This window comes from Sus scrofa, chromosome 7 (genome assembly GCF_000003025.6).
Source record: "Sus scrofa isolate TJ Tabasco breed Duroc chromosome 7, Sscrofa11.1, whole genome shotgun sequence".
Lineage (NCBI taxonomy): Eukaryota > Metazoa > Chordata > Mammalia > Artiodactyla > Suidae > Sus > Sus scrofa.
In genome coordinates, this window is record NC_010449.5 from 13,821,607 (window position 1) to 13,846,169 (window position 24,563).

General features: G+C 41.9%; 1 protein-coding gene across 1 annotated transcript; it reads right to left on the reverse strand.

Annotated features, from left to right (window-relative positions):
- On the reverse strand, nucleotides 50–24,501 carry TPMT (thiopurine S-methyltransferase; the record flags this gene model as incomplete). The annotated part of the gene is given in 10 exon segments (NM_001243675.1): nucleotides 50–232; nucleotides 1,058–1,102; nucleotides 2,766–2,851; nucleotides 7,780–7,854; nucleotides 8,769–8,821; nucleotides 11,728–11,860; nucleotides 16,322–16,414; nucleotides 17,599–17,770; nucleotides 23,816–23,898; nucleotides 24,374–24,501. Coding segments are annotated over 8 exon segments (738 nt in total). The 5' UTR covers nucleotides 17,739–17,770; nucleotides 23,816–23,898; nucleotides 24,374–24,501.

The following is a 24,563-nucleotide window of genomic DNA, read 5'->3' on the forward strand; positions in this document are numbered from 1 at the left end:
TTTTGAGCAAAGATCTGTGATGTGATTTGTGAACAATTTTTTAAAAAAGTTTCTGTCTTAGCACAACTTTCAATTGCTCAAAAACATGTTGATATTACTTGCTTCTATTTATGTCTCATTTACTTTTCTGTAAATAGATACAACTTTTCAATAATGTAGTCGATTCCCCAACTTTTATGACGTTCTTCAAAGACGTCAACCTTCTCCAGACAATGAATATTGCATATTGAACCTGAAACAAAAAGTGTGACAAGTTAAAACTTTATGAAGGATGCAATCAGTTCTACTAAAAACACATCAAAAGATTTTAAAGACAATGTGTGTTGAAGGGTTTTCCTTTCCTTTTAATGAAAATGGGAAAATAAATACTAAGGGTAAAATTTCTGAGCTCTGAATTATTATCATTCATAACTCCTAAGAGCTGTAATAAACATGCAATCTATCTAGAACAATTCAAATATCTTTAACATAATCATACCACTGAGCTAAAAAGGCATATTACACAAATAGGTTCCTTTTTTGGATTAAATCGTCACTGATAACATGGTTTCTGACATTTAAATTTTTATATACTTGGAGTTCCCATCATGGCACAGTGGAAATGAATCTGACTAGGAGCCATGAGGTTGTGGGTTCGATCCCTGGCCTTGCTCAGCGGGTTAAGGATCTGGCGTTGCCATGAGCTGTGGTGTAGGTCGCAGATGTGGCTTGGATCTTGCGTTGCTGTGGCTGTGGTGTAGGCTGGCGGCTACAGCTCTTACTAGACCCCTAGCCTGGGAACTTCCATATGCCTTGGGTGCAGTCCTCAAAAGAAAAATAAATAAATAAATAAATAAAATTTTATTTACTGCTAGATATTACCAATTTGCTAACAGCTCAAAACAGTTAACGGTTCACTTGATTTAAAAAGTTACAGCATAACAGAAGAAAGGGTGGGGGAAAAAATGTAATTGTAATGTATACATGTAAGGATAACCTGACCCCCTTGCTGTACAGTGGGAAAATAAAAAAAAATTATTTAAAAAAAAAAAAGTTACAGCATGTTTCAGTAACTTACCAAACAATCTTTCAATTTCAGCATCTGGAACATAAAATGGTGGACCTAAATAAAAAATAAATGTGGTAAGAACAAATGCTATAGCTCTAATTCTAGAGAAAAATTAATTCTCAGGGTCTACTTCTGGGCTTATTTCCAATAACTTAGCTATACTCATTTCTTACCCCATTTTTGTTTGTTTGTTTGCTTGTTTTTAGGGCCACACCTGCGGCATTTGGAGGGTCCCAGGCTAGGAGTGGAAACAGAGCTGCAGCTGCCAGCCTCCACCACAGCCACGGCAACATGGGATCCGAGCTGTGTCTGCAACCTACACCGTGGCTCGAGACAATGCAGGATCCTTAACTCACGGAAAAAGGGCAGGGATCAAACTGCATCCTCATGGATACTAGATGGGTTTTTAACCCGTTGAGCCACAACGGGAACTCCCATACAGAATTCTCTGAATAGTGAGGATGTGACAGGTTCTTCGGCTGCTGCTTTGCACACCTTCTACCAAAGCCTGGCTGAGTGAGGGGACTGGTGATGTTAGGGCCCCCTCTCCAGCTGAGAGATGACGGCCGAGGCAGCCAGGGGGCTTGAAAACAGGGAAATTGGAGGGGAGTTCATGCACAAATTCCCTCGGGGCTTCCTGCTTCTTCCACAGTATAGATTTCCTACCACCCATGCACCCTCATCCTATGCTCTCCTCCCCCTTTGCACGGGCCAGGTACTTTAAAGGAAACAGCTTCTTCTCCTTTCTGGAGTGATATTCTGAGTTTCCACCCCAGAACCTGCTCTGTCTTCTCAGAGGCCTTTCCTTAGGCCTGTGGCTCAGAAAGGGGGCTTAAGTCACATTAGCAGAATTGACATCTGGCTCCCTTGTTTTCTATTTCCATCTGATTGTCCCAGACTTAATTGTGGACACTAGGTCTCATCTTATGTAATGAGGTTTAAGATCTGGCTTATTCAAACAGGAAAAAAAAAAAAAAAAAAAAAAGCATAGATAAACATTTATAAAACAGGGCACTTTTAAAAAAGCTTAGGGAGTTCCTGTTGTAGCTTAGTGGGTTACAATCCCAAATGGTAGCCGTGAGGATGTGGGTTCGATCCCTGGCCCCGCTCAGTGGGTTAAGAATCTGGGGTTGTCATGAGCTGTGGTGTAGGTTGCAGATGTGGCTTGGATCCTGTGTTGCTGTGGCTGTGATGTAGCTCAGATTTGTCCCCCAGCCTGGGAACTTCCATATGCCGCCACAGGTGTGGTCCTAAAAAAAAAAAAAAAAAAAAAAAAAAAAAAATTAAAAATCAAAAAGAAGATTTTTACAAATTAAAAGTCTATGAGTTCAGTTTTCACTTCTTCCTGAAAAGCCATGATTTAAAAAGTCAGGCTTTAATGTTCAAACACATTGAAATGAATCTGGAAGAAAACACTACTTTTATACATTCAAAACAAAGACAGTTATTTTGAAAATGCATCATTCTAGAAATCAAAAAACAGCACAAGTTTATAGATTTTCCTGCACACCTCCTACCTCTCAGGCCCATTTCTCACCCCATCCTCTTCTGTAAGCAGACACATTCCATCCCCAGTACCAGGGGGGACACAGACTTCATATACAGAAGCTGTACATGTCACATCAAATAAATTAGGAGAAAATAATGCTATCCACGTCATAGAATTAAATAAGAAAACAAGGCAACTAGCAAAAAAAAAAAAAAAAAAAAAGTTTACCTGCATGTTTGGTTGGATCATAAGCCAACACGCACAAGAAGTACTGAAACCCAGTTCTCGTTAGGGACAGCATGACATCTGCATAGCTAAGAAAGAACACAAAAGCACACGTAACATTTCTCTACAAAGTCAAGGCCTGCAGGGGATGAGAAGCTGGAAGGGAAGCCAGCACTTCCCTTTGTTTCTATTACTGAGCTTACTTCTCCTAAAAATCACAGGAAGTTGATTCTCCTCTCTCTTTTTTTTTTTTTTCCGGCTACACCTGCGGCATGTGGAAGTTCCCAGACCAGGGATCAATCCTGCACCACAGGATTGACCTGAGCCACTGCAGTGACAACACCAGATCTTTAACCCGCTTGCCACCAGGGAACTCCTGACTCTCACTGTTAAAAGCCAGAAATGGGCTCAGTAAATCATGTCACCTGCCGATACTGGGGAACAATGAGGATGCGAATCAAAAGGAGGCCTGGTTCTGGAGCCCATCAGACCAGAAGATGTCACATAAAGGGGATCATAGGAGAGTTCCCTAGTGGTCTAATGGTTAGGATTTAGTGCTTTCACTGCTGTGGCCCAGGTTCAATCCCTGGTCTGGGAACTGAGATCCTACATCAAGCTGCCGCATACCATGGCAAAAAATAAATAAATAAATAAATAAAGCAGAGCAGAGGCTCTGCCCAGTGTGGTGTGGTCCCCAGAGGCATGTCAGCTGTGAACACATATTTCCCAAAGCACTGCCAGTCCTGGGGCAGTGGCTCCCAGACCAGGCTGGTATCCAGACTACCTGGGCACTTACTGGAAGAAAAGATGCCTGAGCTTCATTCATCCTGAGATCAATGCGGTAGGTATGCTGTGGGGATGATGCAGCTTAACAAATCTCCTGGGTGACTGGGTTGTCTCCAGGAGCATGAGTAAGCGGTTCAAAACACAATCCCTTTCCTCTCTTTAGGTGGAGAGATAAGATGAATAAACAGGCCACAATTCAAGGTACTATGAAATTAAAGCTCTGCAAATACGGCATAAGCCCCGCGTGCTCCTGCAACCAGCCTTTGGAGGAGATGTCCTGGGGAGCAGGTGACACCACGTCCCGGCCGTGTCTGACTGGTTCAGAGTGGGGACCCAACCCTAAGAGGGCCCATCAGCAGACAGTCCAGAAGCCAGGCTTGGACCAATCAATGATGAGCTGGACTAATCAGATGACTCCACTGGGAAACTGAGTTAAGAGATCTCAAGAAGTGTTGCCAGTTAGCTGTGGTCGTTGGACCAAAAGCTGGAGTTTCTGTGCTGGGTGGTGGCTGGAGCGGGGGAGATTGAGGGTGCTAAGTGCGATGTAGGGGACAGGAGTGGGTAAGTGAGGAAGCTGAGCACTGAGGAAGGAGGGCAGAGAGACCCGCTCAGGGAGGTAGAGGCCGTGAGAGACAGACAGACAGACAGACAGAGGTGGACAAACTGCACAGCTCTGGGTCTTGAGGCGTCTTGGCTCTTGGCCCCTTTTCAGGGTCATGTGAGAAATCAGGGAGGCTGTGCAGCATGGGGATCAGGTGTAAGGACTCTGCCAGAGCCGTGAGCTCAAAATCCAGTTCCTCCACTTACTGGCTACATAAGCTCGACAAAGTCTTAACCCCTCTGTGCCGCAGCTTCCTCACCTGTAAAGTGGGGATACAACGGGTAAGCAACTCACAGGTGGCTGTGAGAATTCAGTGGGTCCACACACATTACCTACTTAGAACATTGCCTGGTGTGTGGGTCAGCCACTTAATTCTTGAGCATCTTCGACATCCACTCCCCTAACACTCAAGCTGCCTTGAGCTGGTCGCTCTTCCTTGCAAGTGAAAGAACCAGACCTAAGCAAACTGCTGAGCAGAAAACTTCACTTTCTGATTTCTATTCTTAAGAAAGAAGGAACTCGCTGTCCTGATGAAGGGATCAGTCAGACGGATCTGGCAGGGTTTTCTAGGACTGACAGGCATCTTTTCTCCTGGAATGTAGACTGTCTCTCTCAACCATTTTCAAAAAAATTCAGAAAGAGGAGAGGTATGAAGGACGTTAGACAAGAGACCTGAGTGAGCGGAAAACACACCAGTTCTCGTTCATGCGCAAGGTCGGCAGAAAGGTGCCACTGGCGGCAGGACTGGGATAAAGCACCACGTGCCTTAAATGCTAAGATGAAGTCATTTATCTTTCTAATGGCTCAGAGTAAGTGGTGATTCTGGAAACAAAGGCCAGGGTTGTGAACATACACACACACAGGGCTGGGAGGGGAGGAAAGAATGAGAATGGGGGACTAGAAAGACAGTCTGTGACCAAACCGAACTAGATTCTCTAAATAAGACTCACCACTCTTGGAGTTTCTGTTGTGGCTCAGTGGTTAACGAATCCGACTAAGAATGATGAGGTTGCGGGTTCAATCCCTGGCCTCGCTCAGTGGGTTAAGAATCCAGCGTTGCCGTGAGCTGTGGTGTATGTTGCAGACACGGCTCGGATCCCACACTGCTGTGGCTCTGGCGTAGGCCAGCGGCTACAGCTCTGGTTCGACTCCTAGCCTGGGAACCTCCATATGCTGAGGAAGTGGCCCAAGAAATGGCAAAAAGACAAAAAAAAAAAAAAAAAAAAAAAAAAAAAGACTCACTACTCTTTGTTAGCATAAATTAAACTTCAAAAGCCACTTAGATGTCCTTCATTTCTAGGACAGAGGAGGTGATGGTGGCTGGCAGGAAACTTGCTTTGAGTCCAGTTTGATGTCCCCTATTTACTAAGCTCCTACCAGGCACTAAGTGTATATATATATATATGTACATATATATATCACACATATATATTTATGTGTATGTATTATTATGCCAGATCATATTATTATCTATATACATTATGGCAGATGTGGGGAAATAACTGAATATAAGGTACACAGCCTGGAGGGTAAGCTTCGTGACTTCTAGTTTGCTCCCTAATGCCTTGCGGATTTGAGCTACATAACCAAAGCCCCCAGAAAACTAACACTGAAGGAGAGGGGGAAGGGGAAAGACCTACGACCTTTAGGCACAGAGCAGAACTGCGTTGAGGGTACCCATGTGGTGTCTTATGGAGATGGAGCGGTCACAGGTGATAGCCTGAGTTGATAAAGGACACTGTTGTCACACGGGCAATGCCAGGCAGACACTGGAGACGGGATGTGGGTGTGGATGTGTGGGAGAAAGAATAGAGCTGGACAGAGAGAAACCATAAGGGCCAATGCCAGGTACGACTTGTTCAGCTCGCTCCCCAGCAGAAGGTGTATTTAGAACATAGGTATTGATTGAATACCTGAGTGAAAGCAACAGAACTGAAGTGATCTTTGAAGGAGCAGGTGTAGGATAGAGGCAGGCACGGCCACTGCTGAGGGTGATTCCTTAGGGAATGAAGAGTTTTGTGCATGTAAGGAAGGTGGGGGTCCTGGAGAAGAGAGAAAGGAGAAGTCGTGATAGAAAGAAAGGGGGGAAAGGAGCATGAATTATCATTGAAGAGAAATATATTTTAAGAGCATATGGCATAGTCTAATTTTAAAAAAGATTAGGTTTGGCAATACGTCTTACTCATGAAGTAGTTCATTTTTAAAAATAGGAATTTCATTCCACTGATGTGTATTCCAACCCTTTTGGCCATGTGTTAAGAATTTGCCTCCATGCAACTAAATAATTCAATATTTATGTGCTATACCCCAGTATGTCTGTATATGCTATCTGGATTGGAAAGTATACAGTTCCCATTGTGGCTCATCGGGTTAAGAACCGAACACAGTATCCATGAAGATGTGGCTTCGATCCCTGGCCTCGCTCAGTGGGTTAAGGATCTGAGGTTGCAGCAAGCTGTGGCATAAGTCACAGATGCGGCTCAGATATAGCGTCACTATGGTTGTGGCATCAGCTGGCAGCTGCAGCTCCGATCTGACCCCTAGTCCAGGAACTTCAATATGCTATAGGTGTGGGTGTAAAAAGGAAAGGAAAAAAAAAAAGTATATAAGAATGGTCACTTTTTTTTTTTTTTTTTTTTTTTGCCACTTCTAGGGCCGATCCTGCGGCATATGGAGGTTCCCAGGCTAGGAGTCTAATCGGAGCTGTAGCTGCCGGCCTACGCCATAGCCACAGCAATGCAGGATCCAAGCCGGGTCTGCAACCTACACCACAGCTCACGGCAATGCCGGATCCTTAACCTGCTGAGCAAGGCCAGGGATGGAATCTGCAACTTCATGGTTCCTAGTCGGATTCAATAACCACTGAGCCACGACGGGAACTCCAGGAACGGTCACATTTTACTCAGTGTGCTTTCTCATAGTTTCATTTCATTTCCTAATAAGGCTACTTACAAAAGAATGGTCACCCCAAACGTCCATATCCAAAGCTCTAATACAATAGCAGCTAATATTTAAACTGACATTCAGGGATGACAAGGTACTTTCTGTGTGAGTCATTTAGTTCCCACAACTGTGTCAAGTGGCTTCATCATGAGCCTGACCTTGAAGCCAAACTGCTTGGATTTGAATCTCAATTCCATGCGTCACATACTTGCTGTCTCACTTTGGACAAGTAACTTAATCTCTTTGACCTCAGTTTCCTCATCTGTAAAATGGGGCTAATGACAGCCTAATAGCTCATAGGGTTGTTTTGTGCATGAACTGCTTTGAACCATGTAAAGTATTTCAGCAATGCCTGGCACATGGCTTCAGCCCAACAAGTATTACCTGGTTTTGTCAATGCAGGTGGGGAGGGTGGTATTAGCAGAAAACGGGTGTTAAAGAAGTTAAATACTTTGACCAGGGCAGCACAGCTTAGAAGCGACAGAGCCACAAGCCTTGCACCCATGTCCTCCTGGGCAAACACTGTGCTTTTTAGCCTAAATGCTGCTGTCTCCTAATTCCAAATGCAATAGCTATTTCAAACTAGTAAAAGCCTAGCAATTTTCTGAAAACCGGAAAAAAGTACAATATGCAAAATTAGGGAGGCTAAAAAAGGGGGAAATGATATAAATAAACCGAATCACTAACCGTTTGCGATCACCTGGATTAACGGCGACGAAGGCTCCTCTATCCCAAATCCTGTCAAATTTGCCAATATTTACTCTACCAGAAAGAAAAAAATTTTATGTTAGAAAAGTTCAATCTTTAACAAGATGAACAAGTGTCCCAGAGGTTTGCTGGCTGTTAAGGAACAGGCACCTCACATCTGCTCATCCTATGAGTCTGTAGGGATGTGCTGCCAGGGGGGTGAGCAGCGGCCCATCATCTCCTAGTTCTGGGGGCTGGTGGCAGCAACCTTCCCCTTCTGCTTGGACTTGGGAGCACAAATAAGGAATAAGGGACAGTTTGTGACAACTCTGCTCCCAGCCCCTGGAACAGGTACTGGGGATTTTCAGGAAATGAGATCTCACCTCCGTCCACACCCTGAAATGCATTTCTGTTACAGACACAGGTGTGAGGGGGAAGACACTTTATTTGATTTTATTTGTATTTGTACTTTTTTGTCTTCTGTCTTTGCAGGGCCGCATCCGCGGCGTACAGAGGTTCCAAGGCTAGGGGTCCAATCAGAGCTGTAGCTGCCGGCCTATACCACAGCCACAGCAATGCCAGATCCATGCCACATCTTCGACCTACATCATAGCTCACGGCAACACTGGATCCTTAACCCACCGAGCGAGGCCAGGGATCGAACCCACATCCTCATGCATGCTAGTCAGGTTAATTTCTGCTGCACCATGAAGGGAACGACAGATACTTTCTTGCTCTCCTCTCCTTGTCCTTACCTGCCCAGGATCATAATATTTTCCAGAGCTTAGAAGCTACCCGATGACAAAAATATCAAGGGTGCCGACATGTAAGCGACAGTGAAGATAACTGCAGAACAGAGACTCAAATCAGTGCTTCGTGGGCACTACTGCCAGGGGACAGGGGTGTTAAAAGACCCCTCCTGGCCCACCTCAGCATTGCCTCGAAAACACTCAAATTTTTAAAAGTACAGAGGTGAATGTCCGTCCTACCTGGGAAGATCAAAAAGATTGCAGCAGTACAACGAAATGTTCCCTGAAGAACTCTGCAACGAAGAAATCAAGGATAAAAATTCCACTTAATGAGGAGATACATGAATGGCCAAGAGAAAAAAAGAAGAGGGGCAAAGCAGAACACAGGTGGTGGGGAAAGAATTTCACAGCAAATCATTTTTTTTACCTCCTATTCAATTTTTTTTTTTTTAAGAGCCGCACCCGCGGCATATGGAGGTTTCCAGGCTAGGGGGTGAGTCAGAGCTGTAGCCGCCAGCCTACACCACAGCCACAACTATGTGGGATCCAGACTGGGTTGGCGACCCACATCACAGCTCACAGCAAAGCCAGGTCCCTAACCCAGTGAGCGAGGCCAGGCATCAAACCTGCGTCCTCAAGGATACAAGTCAGGTTTGTCACCACTGAGCCACCATGGAAACTCCAAATTTTTATTTTTTTAATTGTAAAATAAATAATGGACCAGATTACAGAGAATTTACAGAAGAAAACACTTGCATGCCACCCTCCAAACATTTTAATCATTTTAATGATTTCATCTTTCCCACCTTGCTTCCTGCACCTCTGCAAATACGTTTTCGGAGTAAAAGTAAAATAAAATTTTACTGAAAATAATTTTTAACAGCACTTAAAAAATACAAAACAAAACAACCTGCACAAGATTCTTTTGGATCAACTCAAAGAGGAAAATCAGAGAGAGTTTAACCCAGAAGATCAGTTAGCTTATTTCACTTCCAAGCTTGTTAAATTTCAGCAATGTTTACTTTAGCTGAATCCTGATATTTTAACTCAGCTAAAGAGGAGCACACAGGCTGAGAGAAAAGGTGCAGACATGTTAAAAGCTACCCATGGAAAGTGCAATTGTGCTGACTCCCCACTTTCCTCTCTCCTCCACTGGCTAATGAGTATTTGTGTCCTTGCAATCCTGGACAGGACTACCTGGGGTTCTGGATAGTGCATGGGAATTTGGCCCAGTTTCTGACCCCCGTGAGGACAGCCTGGTGGAACAGAGAGGGGTGGGGATAGAAATACATCCTGGTACAGAATGGGCTGTGCTATTCTGGTTGTGTGCCCACAACCGTGGGAACTGAGCAAAGCAGGAACTGAAGGAGCACCACCAAAGACCTCAGAGAGAAGTGACTGTGTTAAACCATCTGGATGCGCCCGAGGACCCGGTGACGTCACAGGGACGAGGGCTGGGGTGCAGTCCAAGGGACGTGAGAAGGCTGGGTGTGGGTGCGAGGGTGGGGGAAGGGCAGGGTAGGAGGGATGCATTTGGACATGAAATTGCACTTTATTCTGAAATGGCCAGCTGAGGCCACAAATAGAGGAGCGAGGGTCTTTGAAGATCAGTCTGGAAGCACTTGGGGGTCAGCCCAGAGAGGAGGGGGGCCTAGAGGCATCAGGGAGAAGAGCCAAGGAATCTTAAATTTGGCTGCAGATGGGAATCCCTGGGGAGTTTTTTTTTAATTGAAGTACAGTTGATTTACAACATGTTAATTTTAGTACAGCAAAGTGACTCAGCCATATATATCTATATATTCTTTTTCATATTCTTTTCCATTATGGTTTGTCACAGGATTTTGAATAGAGTTCTCTGTGTTCCACGTATGTTTCCTATATAAAACAGTTTGCATCTGCCAATCCCAAATTCCCAATCCTTCCTTTCTTCACTCTTGGTAACCACAAGTCTTCTTCATGTCTGTGAGTCTGTTTCTGTTTCATAGATTTGTTGATTTCTACTGTATTTATTTATTTATTTATTTGCTTTTTGGGACCACAGGTGCGGCGTATGGAAGTTCCCAGGCTAGGGATCTAATCGGAGCGACAGCTGCCTGCGTTTGCCACAACCACAGCAAAAGGGACCCCAGCCTCGCCTGCAACCTACACCAGAGCTCACAGTAATGCAAGATCCTTGACCCACCAAGCGAGGCCAGGGGTGGAACCAGGATCTTCATGGATACTAGTCAGATTTGTTTCACTAAGCCACAACGGGAACTCCCGTGTCGTATTTTAGATTCCACATGTAAGTGATATCACATGGTATTTGTCGTTCTCTTTCTGACTTACTTCACTTAGATAATCTCTAGGTCCACCCAATATCCATACAAGAATGCTGCAAATGGCATTATTTCATTTTTTTTAGTGGCTGAGTACTATTCATACACACACACACACACACACACACACACACACACCATATCTTCTTTATCCATTTATTTGTTGATGGACACTTAGGTTGTTTCCTTGTCTTGGCTATTGCAAATAGTGCTGCTATGAACACAGGGGTGCATGCATCTTTTCAAATTACAGTTTTGTCTGGATATATGCCTGGGACGGGATTGCTGGATCATATTTAGTTTTTTGAGGAACCTCCACACTGTTCTCTGTAGTGGCTGCACCTATCCACATTCACTGGGGAGTTTTACATAGACCTGATATCAGGCCTCAACCCTAGAGAGTCTGATTTAATTAGCCTAGGGCAAGGCCTCAGCACTGGGAATTTAAGATCCACAGGTAATTTCAAATGTGCCACCGAGGCTGAGAACCATTGCTCCAAGGAGTCAGGAAGCAGCATCAGCCTCTGTGGACTGAGTAAACTGGGAGTCCTAGGCGATCCAAGAAGGCAGTGAGAGGAAGCTGTAAAATAAAAGTATTATAATTTTTACATAAATGTATAACTAAATCACTTTGTTGTGTACCTGAAACTAACACAACATTGGAAATCCAGCATATTTCATTAAAAACAAAAAAACCCCACCCACACCAAAATTATAACAAGTAATCTTTGACCTTGGCTTTTATATATCTCTGTTCACATTTAGGTAGTCCTTACACTACATGATGTCTAGGTGAATCTAGTGATAGAGTCATCAGACCCTTGTATACTATTCTCACTTATTCATGCTGAGAAAAATTATTTACCAAAATCGAGACACACCTTGAATACTTTGGCTCCAGGAATTTCGGCAATTGGTTCTTCTGAGTAAGAAAGATCCTGCTCCGTAAAAAATTCCCGTATCCCAAGTTCACTGATTTCCACACCAACTACACTGTGTCCTCGGTCTGCAAACCTGCATAAAATCATATAATTCCACTTGAACGTTTATTTCAAGCACAGTACTAAATAAAAGGACATACACAAATATGTACACAATTTCCTCAATTTTAAGGGATTTATATGAATTCAGGTTTAAAGGATTTCACAGAACATGTAGATCTATGTAGTTCCAAACCTTATGTTTTATGAAATTCTGAAAACAAAAATGATTTATATGACCTTGGGAAAAATCTTAAAAGTCTGGAAAATTGTACCTTTAAAATGTTGTACTGTAGATGGATTTGAATGGAAGAGCTTCTGATTTAAAAGCATCCCATGAATTAGATATACATTTCCCATTTCTCTAAATCAGTTCTGTCCATTAGAACTTTTAGTGATGCTGGAAGAACCTACACCTGTGTTGGGCAATCCAGCAGCCACTAACCACTGACCCCTCGGGATGTGGCTACTGGTAGCCACATGGGGCTATAGATACCATATTGGATACCATATTGGAACACATGGCTCTAGAATATTAGCACCCATTTCTGTAATAATCTTACAGTTTCTACTTAAGAAACCCTTCTACAAATTTATCTGATTACTATACGCAAGTAACTAGTATTTTCCCGGTAAACTTTATAATGACAGAATTCAGTCTTGGGATCTTGGACCTCAGAGAAAACAGCAGTAGTAGCACAAAGACGCAGACACAGTAAAGATTTTATGTCACGTTAAATAAACACATAAGTCAGTTATGCTATAATGCAATATCTATGCCTTCTTAAAAATTTCCGCACCATGCAAAGTCATGCAGTAAAAATTATGAGGCTTCTGGGCAAATGAGGGTTAGGGCCCATGTTAAAAACTTGGTCCCCGGGAGGTGGGGGGATGTGCTTGGGCTGTGGGATGGAAATCCTGTGAAATCAGATTGTGATGATCATTATACAACTGCAGATGTGATAAATTCATTTGCGTAATAAAAAAAACAAAACAAAACTTGGTCCCAATGAATGTTATTCAGCCATAGAAATGAAATTCTGCATTTATGATAACATGGATGGACTCTGCCAGCATTATGCTAAATGAAATGAGTCAGAGAAAAACAGTGTATAATCTCACTTCTATGTGGAGTCTAAAAAGGTCAAAGATTACAGATTGGTAGCTGCCAGAGGGTGGGGGTGAGCAATGGGTGAAAGAGGCAAAGGTGGTCCAAAGGTACAAATTTTCAGTTATAAAGTAAATACGTCATGGGGACGTAAAGAACACGTGGTGACTAGAGTTGCTAACACTGTAGTGCATGTTTGAAACTTGCTAAGAGAGTAGATCTTAAAAGTTCTTATCACACACAAAACAGTTCTATAAATGCATTGGTTAAGTAGACTTATGCAATATATGCATATACAAATGTCCAATCATTTTGCTGTATTCCTGAAACTAACATAATTGTTGTTCATCAATTACACCTTAATTTTTAAAAATACTTTTTTTGAAAAAAGCTGTTACATATTTGCCATAACTTATCTCTGTGAATCAGGATTTTCTCAACAATACACAAACAGTATTCAGAAATAAGATGGATTAAGTATTATTTAAGAAAAAAAAACCTCAGTGCTACATTAAAAAGAAAAAAAGACAGGAACCTGATAGACATGGTTTTACATGTTCAATGGCTACAAAATATATGACAACAGGGCACTTTACCTTGAGAAAGACGTGAAGTTTACATATAGAAACGGGGCTTGGAAGGGCTGCAGTTTTCAAATTATTGGTTAGTAATGGAAGGTGGACTATTGGCAAGCAAACGCAAAGCTCTCACAGTAGCTGTGGATGGAAAAGGCTCACAGCACAGGGAGGGAATTGAGGTTTATGGGAGACGGCTGAGCTGTGCGCCTGGGTACATTTTGCTTATTTATACACAGGTTACTTTAGCTGGGCCTTGTTATCTGCTTTCACCTCATGTTTCTTGCAGACAAAATCACATACAAGCAAATGTGAAAGTCACATCATGCTCAAATTGTTCCTTAATATATCAAAGGAGTAAGAATGCAATTAGCATTTTCAAAACAAGAGATTAGAGCAGAACCTATTCCTCATCCAAGACCACATACTTTCAATGTGATCAGAACATGAAATGTTTATAATTCTGAAATACACATTTTATAACTTGTCTTTCATAGTTTCTAGGAAATGTGTTAATCTACAAGGAATATATATATTTTTAACTCTCCATTCATTTTTTTTGAAGTTATAAAATATAAACAAAAAAGCTACCCAAACCAGCGGAATGGATTTTTATTTCAACATATGGAGATAATGGGAGTTCCCGCCATGGCTCAGTGGTTAACAAATCTGACTAGCATCCATGAACCAGCAGGTTCAATCCCTGGCCTCATTCAGTGGGTTAAGGATCTGGCGTTGTCGTGAGCTGTGGTGTAGGTCGCAAACGCAGCTTGGATTCTGCGTTGCTGTGGTTGTAGCATAGGCCAGCAACTACAGCTCCGATTCAGCCCCTAGCCTGGGAACCTCCATAGGCTGCAAGTGCGGCCCTAAAAAATAAAAGGGGGGGGGATGAAGCATAGCCTACTAATGACTGGCATAGACTAGATTATATTGGAAGATATTTACCCAAAAAACAACCTAGGAAAATGTCTTACACGTTTTATGTTAATGCTTTTGGGTTTCAGCTCAGTTTGTCTCTTCACATCTGATATCTGCATAGTCCTTAATATACAAACTCATTACAGATGAAAACCCCTCTAATGTAATAACATTTATACCATTACACTAGCTTAATTCTGGTATTTTTATTATAAATTACCCTAAATCTTCAACAATCACACTTATTTGTCTGTTTCATCATACCATACCCTAATCTTGTCTCAGAGCCTCTGCTAAAACGAGGTTGTTATCACTTATGACAAGGCAATAAGGCTGTGTGTTCGTGAAGTTAATGTTTTTCTTGCAGGTCATTTCCAAAGTTAACTCTTTCCTCGGGTTCAGTGAGTCAGTTAGGATACTGTTTTCAATTTCACAGCCACCCTAGAATCTTAAGCCAGGGCAGCCATTCACAAATGCTCTCAGCTCTAAGTTGAGGGTGTGGGGGCTGGCTGCAAAAATGCCACCATCTCCACTTGAAAATCCACTCCAAATGCATACATGTTCTGTGGGCTGGCCACTTATATTTATATAGAGAACAGCACATTTTAAAGTTACTATATTTTTCATTGACTAATCATTTTCATACATTTTATTTCTTTCCTGCTTGATGAGCAAACTTCTCAACATTCAAGCTTACAAGTTAATAGCATATCTTGGCATGTATGATAGGGTCTGTATATTATTATGACAACATCTGTATAGAAAATGACTCTCAGGAGTTCCTATCGTGGCACAGCAGAAACAAATCAGACTAGGAAGCATGAGGTTGAGGGTTCGATCCCTGGCCTCGCTCAGTGGGTTAAGGATCTGGTGTTGCCGTGAGCTGTGGTGTAGGTCGAAGATGTGGCTCGGATCTGTCATTGCTGTGGCTCTGGTGTAGGCCGGCAGCTGTAGCTCCGATTAGACCCCTAGCCTTGGCACCTCCATGTGCCACGGGTGCAGCCCTGAAACTACAAAAGATAAAAAAATAAAAATAAAAAAAATACAGAAAATGACTGCCAGGTTTGTGACTTAAAGATAACCCACAGTGAAGTAGCTTGTTAATTAATGTTAACTCTCTTCCCAGATAATTACTCACCAGAAATACATTCTTCATCACCAGTTTTATTAGCAAATGATTCATGAAAACAATAACCCTATGTGCTCCTAGAGGGAGGGGAAAGTGCAGCTGAATTGTGGATTATACACAGTCTTGACAAAAGGTTGTAATTCATCTTGAATTCTTCTGTCTACCTCTATTTACAGTGTCTAAATTTTTTTTTTTGGTCTTTTTAGGGGCTGCACCCACAGCATATGGAGGTTCCCGGGCTAGGAATTGGCACTGTAGCCACTGGCCTACACCACAGCCACAGCAACACCAGATGTGAGCTGTATCTGCGACCTATACCACAGCTCGAGGCATCGCCGGATCCTTTACTAGCTGAGTGAGGCCAGGGATTGAACCTGCAACCTCTTGGTTCCTACTTGGATTCGTTTCCGCTGCACCACAACGGGAACTCCTACAGTGTCTAACATTAACCTAGTTAATTCCTAAACCACCTACAAAAACCAAACTGTGCACGAAGGTGAAGGAGATGTAAGCTGGTCTCATCCCCCACCCTCAATCTCATTGGTTCTGAACTAATTCTTTTTCTTGGAAATTCAATACAGAAAGGCTGGGTCAGGTCTTATTGTTTGAGAATGTTAAATTCTCAAACAATAAGAATGTTAAATAGTCAACTAAAAATACAGAATCCCTGTACATTGCCAGAGAACAGAATTTTTAACTTACATCCTATTAAATATTCACCCCAAGTATTTACAAGAAAGTATGTTAATGTTTATCCACTCATACCATTTCATCTCAACGGCTTTTCCACAAAGGGGAAAAAATACCCGCAGTCCTTTCTCGTCTTTAAGAAAAGTATCCAAATGCTTCTTTAGCAGCCTGGAGAGGGAAAACAACAACAACAACAACAAAAAAAACCCCACATTGTTTTAATTACCTTAAGGCACAGAGGAAAAGAACTACAATTGTAAGTACTAAGGCTAAGTACTTTTCATGCATTATTTCACTTAATATTTCCCAACAACTTTACAAAGTAGATAACATTAATTATTAAAATCTCTAGTTTGCACATGGAAGAAACAGGAAGGTTAAGTAACTTGCTCAGTCACATTACTAGTGAGTGGTTAATCTGACTCAAACCTGGGGCGTTCCTGATCAGTAAGAATAAAAAATTATTTTCTTCCTTGGTTAATATATTTTGAAAATGTGTGTGTGTGTGTGTACACACACGATGTGGGAGAGTTTCTGGACCCACTGAATTTTTCAACATTCACTTTATGGCAAGCTCTCTAAACATGCACTCGGGTCTCAGAAGTATTTCTGAATAGTTTAATTCTCATGGTTAATTCCCTCTGTAGACATGTGGCTCTTCTAAGGCCAGCTTCATGCCAGAGATAACCTTTTCAAAGGCTCTAGGATGATACCCCAACTACTATTGGGTGTGCAAATGTAATAATAATAACAACGTCCTCTGGGAAGGCAGGGTGGCTGCCTGGAAGAAGGGACATCGGTCACGACCACTTTACTCATCACTAGCCTGTCATTTACTGTTGCTGCTTTGAAGCCTACTACTATTATTAACATATTGCTCAGCATCCTCACTCACTCAATTTCTCTCAGCTTCTCTTCTTCCATCACATAGATAATACTTTAACATGTGAACACATGCTACTCGAGAGCAGTCAAAACACCACCACTGTTCGGTATAATGATATACCAGCATTAGTGTAGCTCAAGCATCTGCTTATGTATAAACATGCATGACCAATACAGGGGATTTTTTTTTAAAAAAGGACATACTTCATAAATCTAAAATGCCATCAATTTTAAGTCACACCATTATCCATGGGAAAAAAAATAGCACTGCCAATGAAACTAAAATAAGGCATAGATACATTCTAATGTCAAGAGATGTTAAAAGTGAAAAACTAAAAATGTGCATATTAAAGTCAGTCAAATAATGGGTACCTAAATCATTATTTCTAGTTCCAAAGTCAGTTTCTAATAGAGCATTTCTCTGTTATAAACTAACGTTTAATCCAAGAAGTAAAAACACTTCTTACTGATGTCCTCGTTCTTGATGAAATGAAATGTTACGATTCACCCATTTTTCTTGCCATTCTTCCAGAGTTAGCATTCGGTTTTTCTGTGCCTCAGTGTCTGGGTACTCATCAACATCAAGCACAGTTCTTGGATCATTCATGGTTTTTTTTTTAGACAGCTTTGGCTCCAATGCTTAAATGGAAAATATTTGCAATGTTGTCATTTAAAGGCATTTCCATTCTATTGATGATGAAATAAAAACCTATTATTCTTAGCAGTTTGGTTTCTAAAAAATATTTCAATATGCAAGGAAGAGTCACACAAAAAATTACTTTTCCATAAGTCTGATAGTAGGGGCATTCTATAATACACACTAGGAAAGATCAGTAAATAAACTGAATTACATCTTAGCATTAGAATAAAAGAGTTTGGAGTTCCTGTTGTGGCTCAGTGGTTAAGGAATCCAACTAGGAACCATGAGGTTGCAGGTTCGAACCCTGGCCTCACTCAGTGGGTTAAAGATCCGGCGTTGCCGTGAGCTGTGGTGTAGGTCGCAGACATGGCTCGGATCCCGAGTTGCTGTGGCTGTGGTGCAGGCCAGCAGCAACAGTTCTGATTCGACCCCTAGCCTGGGAACCTCCATTTGCCGCAGGAGCGGCTCTAGAAAAGGTAAAAAAAAAGAATGAAAGAGTTTAAGTTTAAAAAAGGGGGGAGGACAAAAAATAAACAGGCATTATAACTTTTGCCAGCTTAGAATTCTTTCTAGTATCTCACTCTTTAATTTTTAAAATTTCTTTTAATGTTTACTTTATATTTTTAAAATCAAAGTTATAATTGAAATTATAATAATGCACACCATTGAAAGAGTTCAACAGGAGTTCCCGTTTTAGCTCAGTGGGTTAAGAACCCAACATAGTGTCTGCGAGGATGCGGGTTTGATCGCTGGCCTCTTTCAGTGGGTTAAGGATCCAGTGTTGCCACAGCTGAGGCATAGGTTGCAGATGCAGCTCAAATCCAGTTTTTCTGCGGCTGTGGTGTAGGCTGGCAGCTGCAGCTCCAATTTGACCCCTAGCTCGGGAACTTCCATATGCTGCAGGTGCAGCCATAAAAAGAAAAAACCAACCAACCTAATAAAAAGACCACAAAAATCCCCAAAGAGTTCAACAGTGTTGTGAAAGTAGCAGTCTTTACTACCAATGAAAGAAGCAACCATTTTTAACTTTTAACTGAGTCTTGAAATGTAACTCGAGTATAACATACTATAACTCAATATAGCATGCTTATTTTATGTCATCTTAATTTTTCATTTAAAGGAAGCATCAAGAAAAAATAAGCATTTAGCCCTCTTTTAACTTAGAAACATAGACACACACACTCCCCACCTTCACATTTTTCCTACCCTTCCAAATAGATTTAGCATCTCTTTGATTAAATATTTGAAGTACACATTATTATGACTAGGTAAAGACTATTCATAGCTAAGCCATGTAGAATTCAATGATTACTTGGGCTTTTTTGCACGACTTTTTTTTTTTTTTTTTTTTTGGTCTTTTTGCCTTTTCTAGGGCCGCTCCCGCAGCATATGGAGGTTCCCAGGCTAGGGGTCAAATCGGAGCTACAGCTGCCGGCCTACACCAGAGCCACAGCAATGCCAGATCCGAGCCGCATCTGTGACCTACACCACAGCTCACGGCAACGCCGGATCCTTAACCCGCTGAGCAAGGCCAGGGATCGAACCCGCAACCTAGTCGGATTCGTTAACCACTGAGCCACGATGGGAACTCCTGCACGACTTTTTATTCTATAGTTAGTAACTGTCTTGCTTAAAAATTTCCATGTATTTATTACTAATTCACCTCTAACTTCTCACAATCTTCTATTAATACACTCTCACTTTCTTCGGTTATCAGACATTCTATCAATATCATCTTGGAGAACAGCCTTCTGACCTGGGTTCTCTTTTCTTTTGGTACACAGCTAACCTTCTGGGATCTTTCTGGATCACCATCCTAGAGCCTTCCTTCTTACTTTTTTTTTTTTTTTTTTTTTTTGTCTTTTTGTCTTTTGTTGTTGTTGTTGTTGCTATTTCTTGGGCCACTCCCGCGGCATATGGAGGTTCCCAGGCTAGGGGTCGAATCGGAGCTGTAGCCACCGGCCTACGCCAGAGCCACAGCAACGCTGGATCCGAGCCGCGTCTGCAACCTACACCACAGCTCACGGCAACGCCGGATCATTAACCCACTGAGCAAGGGCAGGGACCGAACCTGCAACCTCATGGTTTCTAGTCGGATGCGTTAACCACTGCGCCACGACGGGAACTCCCTTTCCTACTTTTGATGAATCTCCTGTTTCCTTTATTGTTGGATATTTTCTTATTCTTTTTTTTTTTTTTTTTTTTGGTTTCCACCCTTATATTGGTAAAGTACAACCTTCAGCAGCTTTCTCAGAAAGGAGGCATGAGAGGAAAGGTTTGTTGTTGTTTTTTTCTTTCTTTTTTGTTTCCATGGCATATGAAGTTCCTGGGCCAGGGATCAGATCTGAGCCACAGTTGTGACCTATGCTGAAGCTGCGGCAATGCCAGATTCTCAACCCACTTTGCTGGGCCAGGATTGAACCTGCATCCCAGTGCTGCAGAGACACTGCCAATCCATTGTGCCACAGCAGGAACTCCGAGAAAAGGTTTTTTGCAACTTTGCATATATAAAATATCTTCAGACTGTTCCCTATCCTTGATGTGTAGTTTTGCAGGGTAAGAATTCTTGGTTGGAAAACATTTTCTTTCACAGTTCTGAAGAAATCATTCCCTTGGCTTCTAGCTTGCAGAGTTATTGCTTAAATTTCAAAGACATTCTGATCCTGTATTTTCCATGTAGCCAATGTTTTTCTCTCTCACTCAAAGCTTTTCTTTGCCCCTTAGTTTTCAAGACTTCATAATTCTATCTCTTATTCTGGGTCTGTCTGCATCCCTTTGGCCAAGTTCTTTTGTAACGAATTTAGTCCCTCCCTTCCCTCCCCACCAATTCTCTTACTCAGACCACTTTTTTTGGCTGTAGAACCTCCTGACTTAATGCTGTAAATTTCTCATTTTCCCCCACTATTTTCCAACTCTTTATTTCGCCCTGTTTTCTGAGACCACCTTATTTTTATCTACCTTTGTATTTAGTTTTTCTATTCTGCTCTCAAGTCTTTAATTCTCAAGAGCTCCTTTTTGTTTCTGACGCTCTTCTTTTCTTTTTACTTTGTTCTTATTTCATAAATAGAATGGACATAATATTTTCTCTTATTTATCTGCATCGTCTGTTACTGAGTTGCTTTGGCTGTTGGTTTTGACTTCTATCTTTCAAACTAGTGACTGTCCTGAAATGCCCAGCAATTCTTATTATCTACTCATCCTAACAGTAAATATCATTGGAGTTCCCATCGTGGAGCAGTGGAAATGAATCCGACTAGGAACCACGAGGTCGTGGGTTCCATCCCTGGCCTCGTTCAGTGGGTTAAGGATCTGGCCTTGCCATGAGCTGTGGTGTAGGTTGCAGACGCAGCTCGGATCTGGTGTTGCTGTGGCTGTGGTGTACGCCTGCAGCTATAGCTCCGATTAGACCCCTAGCCTGGGATTCTCCATATGGCCCAGGTGTGGCCCTAAAAGAAAAAAAAAAAGAGTAATACCATAAACAATAAGGTCCTACTGAATAGCACAGGGAACTATATTAAATATCCTGTGATAAACCATAATGGAAAAGAGTATGGAAAAAATAGATATGTATGAATAAATAAATCACCTTGCTGTACTGCAGAAATTAACACATTATAAACCAACTATACATCCTATACATCAATAAAGTAATTTTTTTTTTAGTAAAGAATAAATACCAAAAAAAGCTGGTTATAAGTTTAAGTTTGTGGGTGAGGCTTATTGGCGTAAGCTTCACTGCAGGATGATGTTGAGTAGATATCATCTGGAAACCTAGAGGTCATTATCTTTATTTTCTTTGTACTCATCAGACTCTCCACAGATGGACTTCCCAATATCTGCTGAAAGATTGAGTGCTTGGGACCTTGGCTTTTTACCCAAATGAGAAAAGGACAGAAGTGGGAGAGGGCCCCAGCATTCGGTTTGCCTGTGCTCAATTAATCTCCATGTTTTCAGAATGGTACTCCCATTCCAAACTACCTATCTTCCGAGTCCAAAGACTATACCCTCTCCAGGGAATATACCCCCAAAACTCTGCTGGTGTGATGAGGGGTAGATACTTGGTTGCAGGGAGTTGTGAAAAGAACCTGGGAATTAAGCCTTGTAAGAACCAGAATTTCAAGCAATCCTCTTAATTTCTACCATATCCTTTGATCTCCTGCTGCTGTACTCCTGAGCATTGGGAATTCTATAATGCAAAGGTGGGTTGCTCATTGGCTTTTCCCATGGCAGGTTTAGAATTTACCCTTCTTCAGTCTGCAAAATCCCTCTTCATCACTTAGCCATCTGCTTTCCAGACTTCAAAATGTTATTGCTTTCATCTTCTCTTCTGTCCTCCCTATTCTAGTGGTTCATGCCCCTAATTTCAGGAGATAGCAAAAGTAGATGCAGAGATTCAATATCCCATCTCTACTCTACAACTTTATATTTTCAAATTGTTTTTTACAAATTCTTGGTTTCTTTTCTTTTTTTTTTTTTTTTGGTATGGGAAAATGTCACATGAAGGTGTTGACTTAAAGAAAAACACACAACATAAGGGTTGTGAGTTTCAATTTTATTTGGGGACCTTACTGAGGTTACAGCCAAGGAAACAGCCTTTCAGATTATCTGTGGAATTGCTCCAAGTATATATGTTCCATATATATAAGGGATGTATGTACATATGTATGTATGTATGTCTTTTTAGGGCTGCACCTGTAGCACATGGAGGATACCAGGCTAGGGGTTAAATCAGAGCTGTAGCTTATGCCACAGTCACAGCAATACCAGATCCAAGCCTCGTCTGCCACCTACACCACAGCTCACTGCAATGCCGGATCCTTAATCCAGAGAGCTAGGTCAGGGATCCTGCCTGCTTCCTCATGGATACCAGTCAGAGCCACTGAGCCACAATGGGAACTGAATTTATTTATTTTTGACCAGAAAAAAAAAAAAAATGTTTGGCATACATTTTGATAAAAGATTAGTGCTAATCACAAAGAACAGATACCTCAAGTTAATGACTTTGTTGATTTCTCTGAAGGAGAAGATGCAAAAATCTAGGGTCATTGAAATTCCCTTGAAGGCATGGGTCTTAACTATCCAGGGGCCATTTACCCAAAACACTGAAATGGCTCCCCTTTATTTTCACTCCGGAAGTCCTGAATGGCTCAGACACCTCGCCCTCTGCAGGGGTGGCAATTTAACCCTTAGAATAACTGGATGATGTCTGACACTTTGTTCCTTTAAAAAAATTTTCTTTTACAAAGGGAACTGAGGTAAAAAGAGTGAATTTAACTGCAAATCTACCTGAAAGTATGAGGAAAATTCCTGTCTTTTCGATGTGAAATTTGTAATGCTAAGGACAATATAGCATAATAGTTCTAACATACCCTTTGAGTCATTAGTGAAACTAATTCAGTTTGAATTACACTGGCAGGCTATTCTTGGTGGAGTTAATTTAATGATTCATCCATAAGAACAGCACATAAAAGCAGTTATTCAAAGAGAAAAGTTCCCTTTATTGCAAAATTTGACTTCAGAGTGTTCGGGATTTAAGGAGAAAGCACTTCCCTTGGAATTGGGACACAAATTCACCTTCCAACAAACATTTGTTAACAAAAGTTTGCAAGGCCCTGAGGATGTCAGGACGTGATTTTTCTGAGAAGTCAGAAGGAAGTATCTGATTATATTGAGTACAGAAAAGCAAAAAAGAGTTGTACTTTTCCCATTTCCATTTTCAGCCAGAAACTTTGGAACCTGAACTTGTGCCTTCATAAGCCGTTCTCTACTTAAAACAAAAGGGAAGCATAATTTTATCACTGAGCCAGGGCAACCCACAATTGTTCAACTCTACCGCTCTTAGAGAAACTTGAAATATAGCTTAACATCACAAATATAGCTTAACATCACAAATATAACTTAATGACTTCTTAACTGTCCTCATAGCTTCTCAACGTACTGAACTTGTTCACGTCCTTTTCTGTAGAAATAAAAACATTTCTACAAAAAGATAAAAGAACCAAATCATAAGAATCGGGAAAGGCAAATTTCACAGTCATTCTTACCAGTACACGGAAATAGCTGATATGCTGGTTTGGTCACTCAAGTCCACCTTTGGGTGGACTCCCAAGTCTGGATTATTTCTCACCTTAAAAAAAAAAAAAGTTTCTGCTTCAGATTTACTTTAAGATTTTGATAAATTGAGGAATAACTTCCCTAAGGTGCACCACATTTTAAGAGTATGCCTCAGTGAATTTTTCCATATGCATACCCTATGCAATAACCATGGAGCAAGACAATTTTTACATCACCTCAATTCCCCCCACTGCCCCGCCCCCAGAGCGTCACTCACTATTCTGGCAAGTATTTATTTCTCTTTTCTTAAAATCACCAATATCCTATAATGCTTGAGGTCACTTTAATTATGTAACTCAGAAAGGTCATTCACTATCCGACCTCGTTATTCCCCCTTCCCATTCTGATCCCCGAGTCCATTTCTGGGCGCGGACTGCTGGGCTGCCCGCGCTTGTTAGGAAGCCCCATCCCGGCATCCGATCACGGGCTTACGTCTACCAAATCTTTCCAATGCTCATCACGCACTCTCGGCGATCAGAGGAGCCTACCTCGTGCGCGGTCCGCTGCCTTTGGCTGGTTCTGGCGCAGCGCGGGGCCACTACGGGTTGGGTCCAAGACCCTGGCTCAACCCCGCCCCCGGACCCGCCCCCGGACTCGCCCCGGGACTGCCCCTCTTGCGGCACACTGACTCCGCCCCCTTCCCCCTGCCGCCCGGGCTTGCGCAGCGGCGGAAATGGT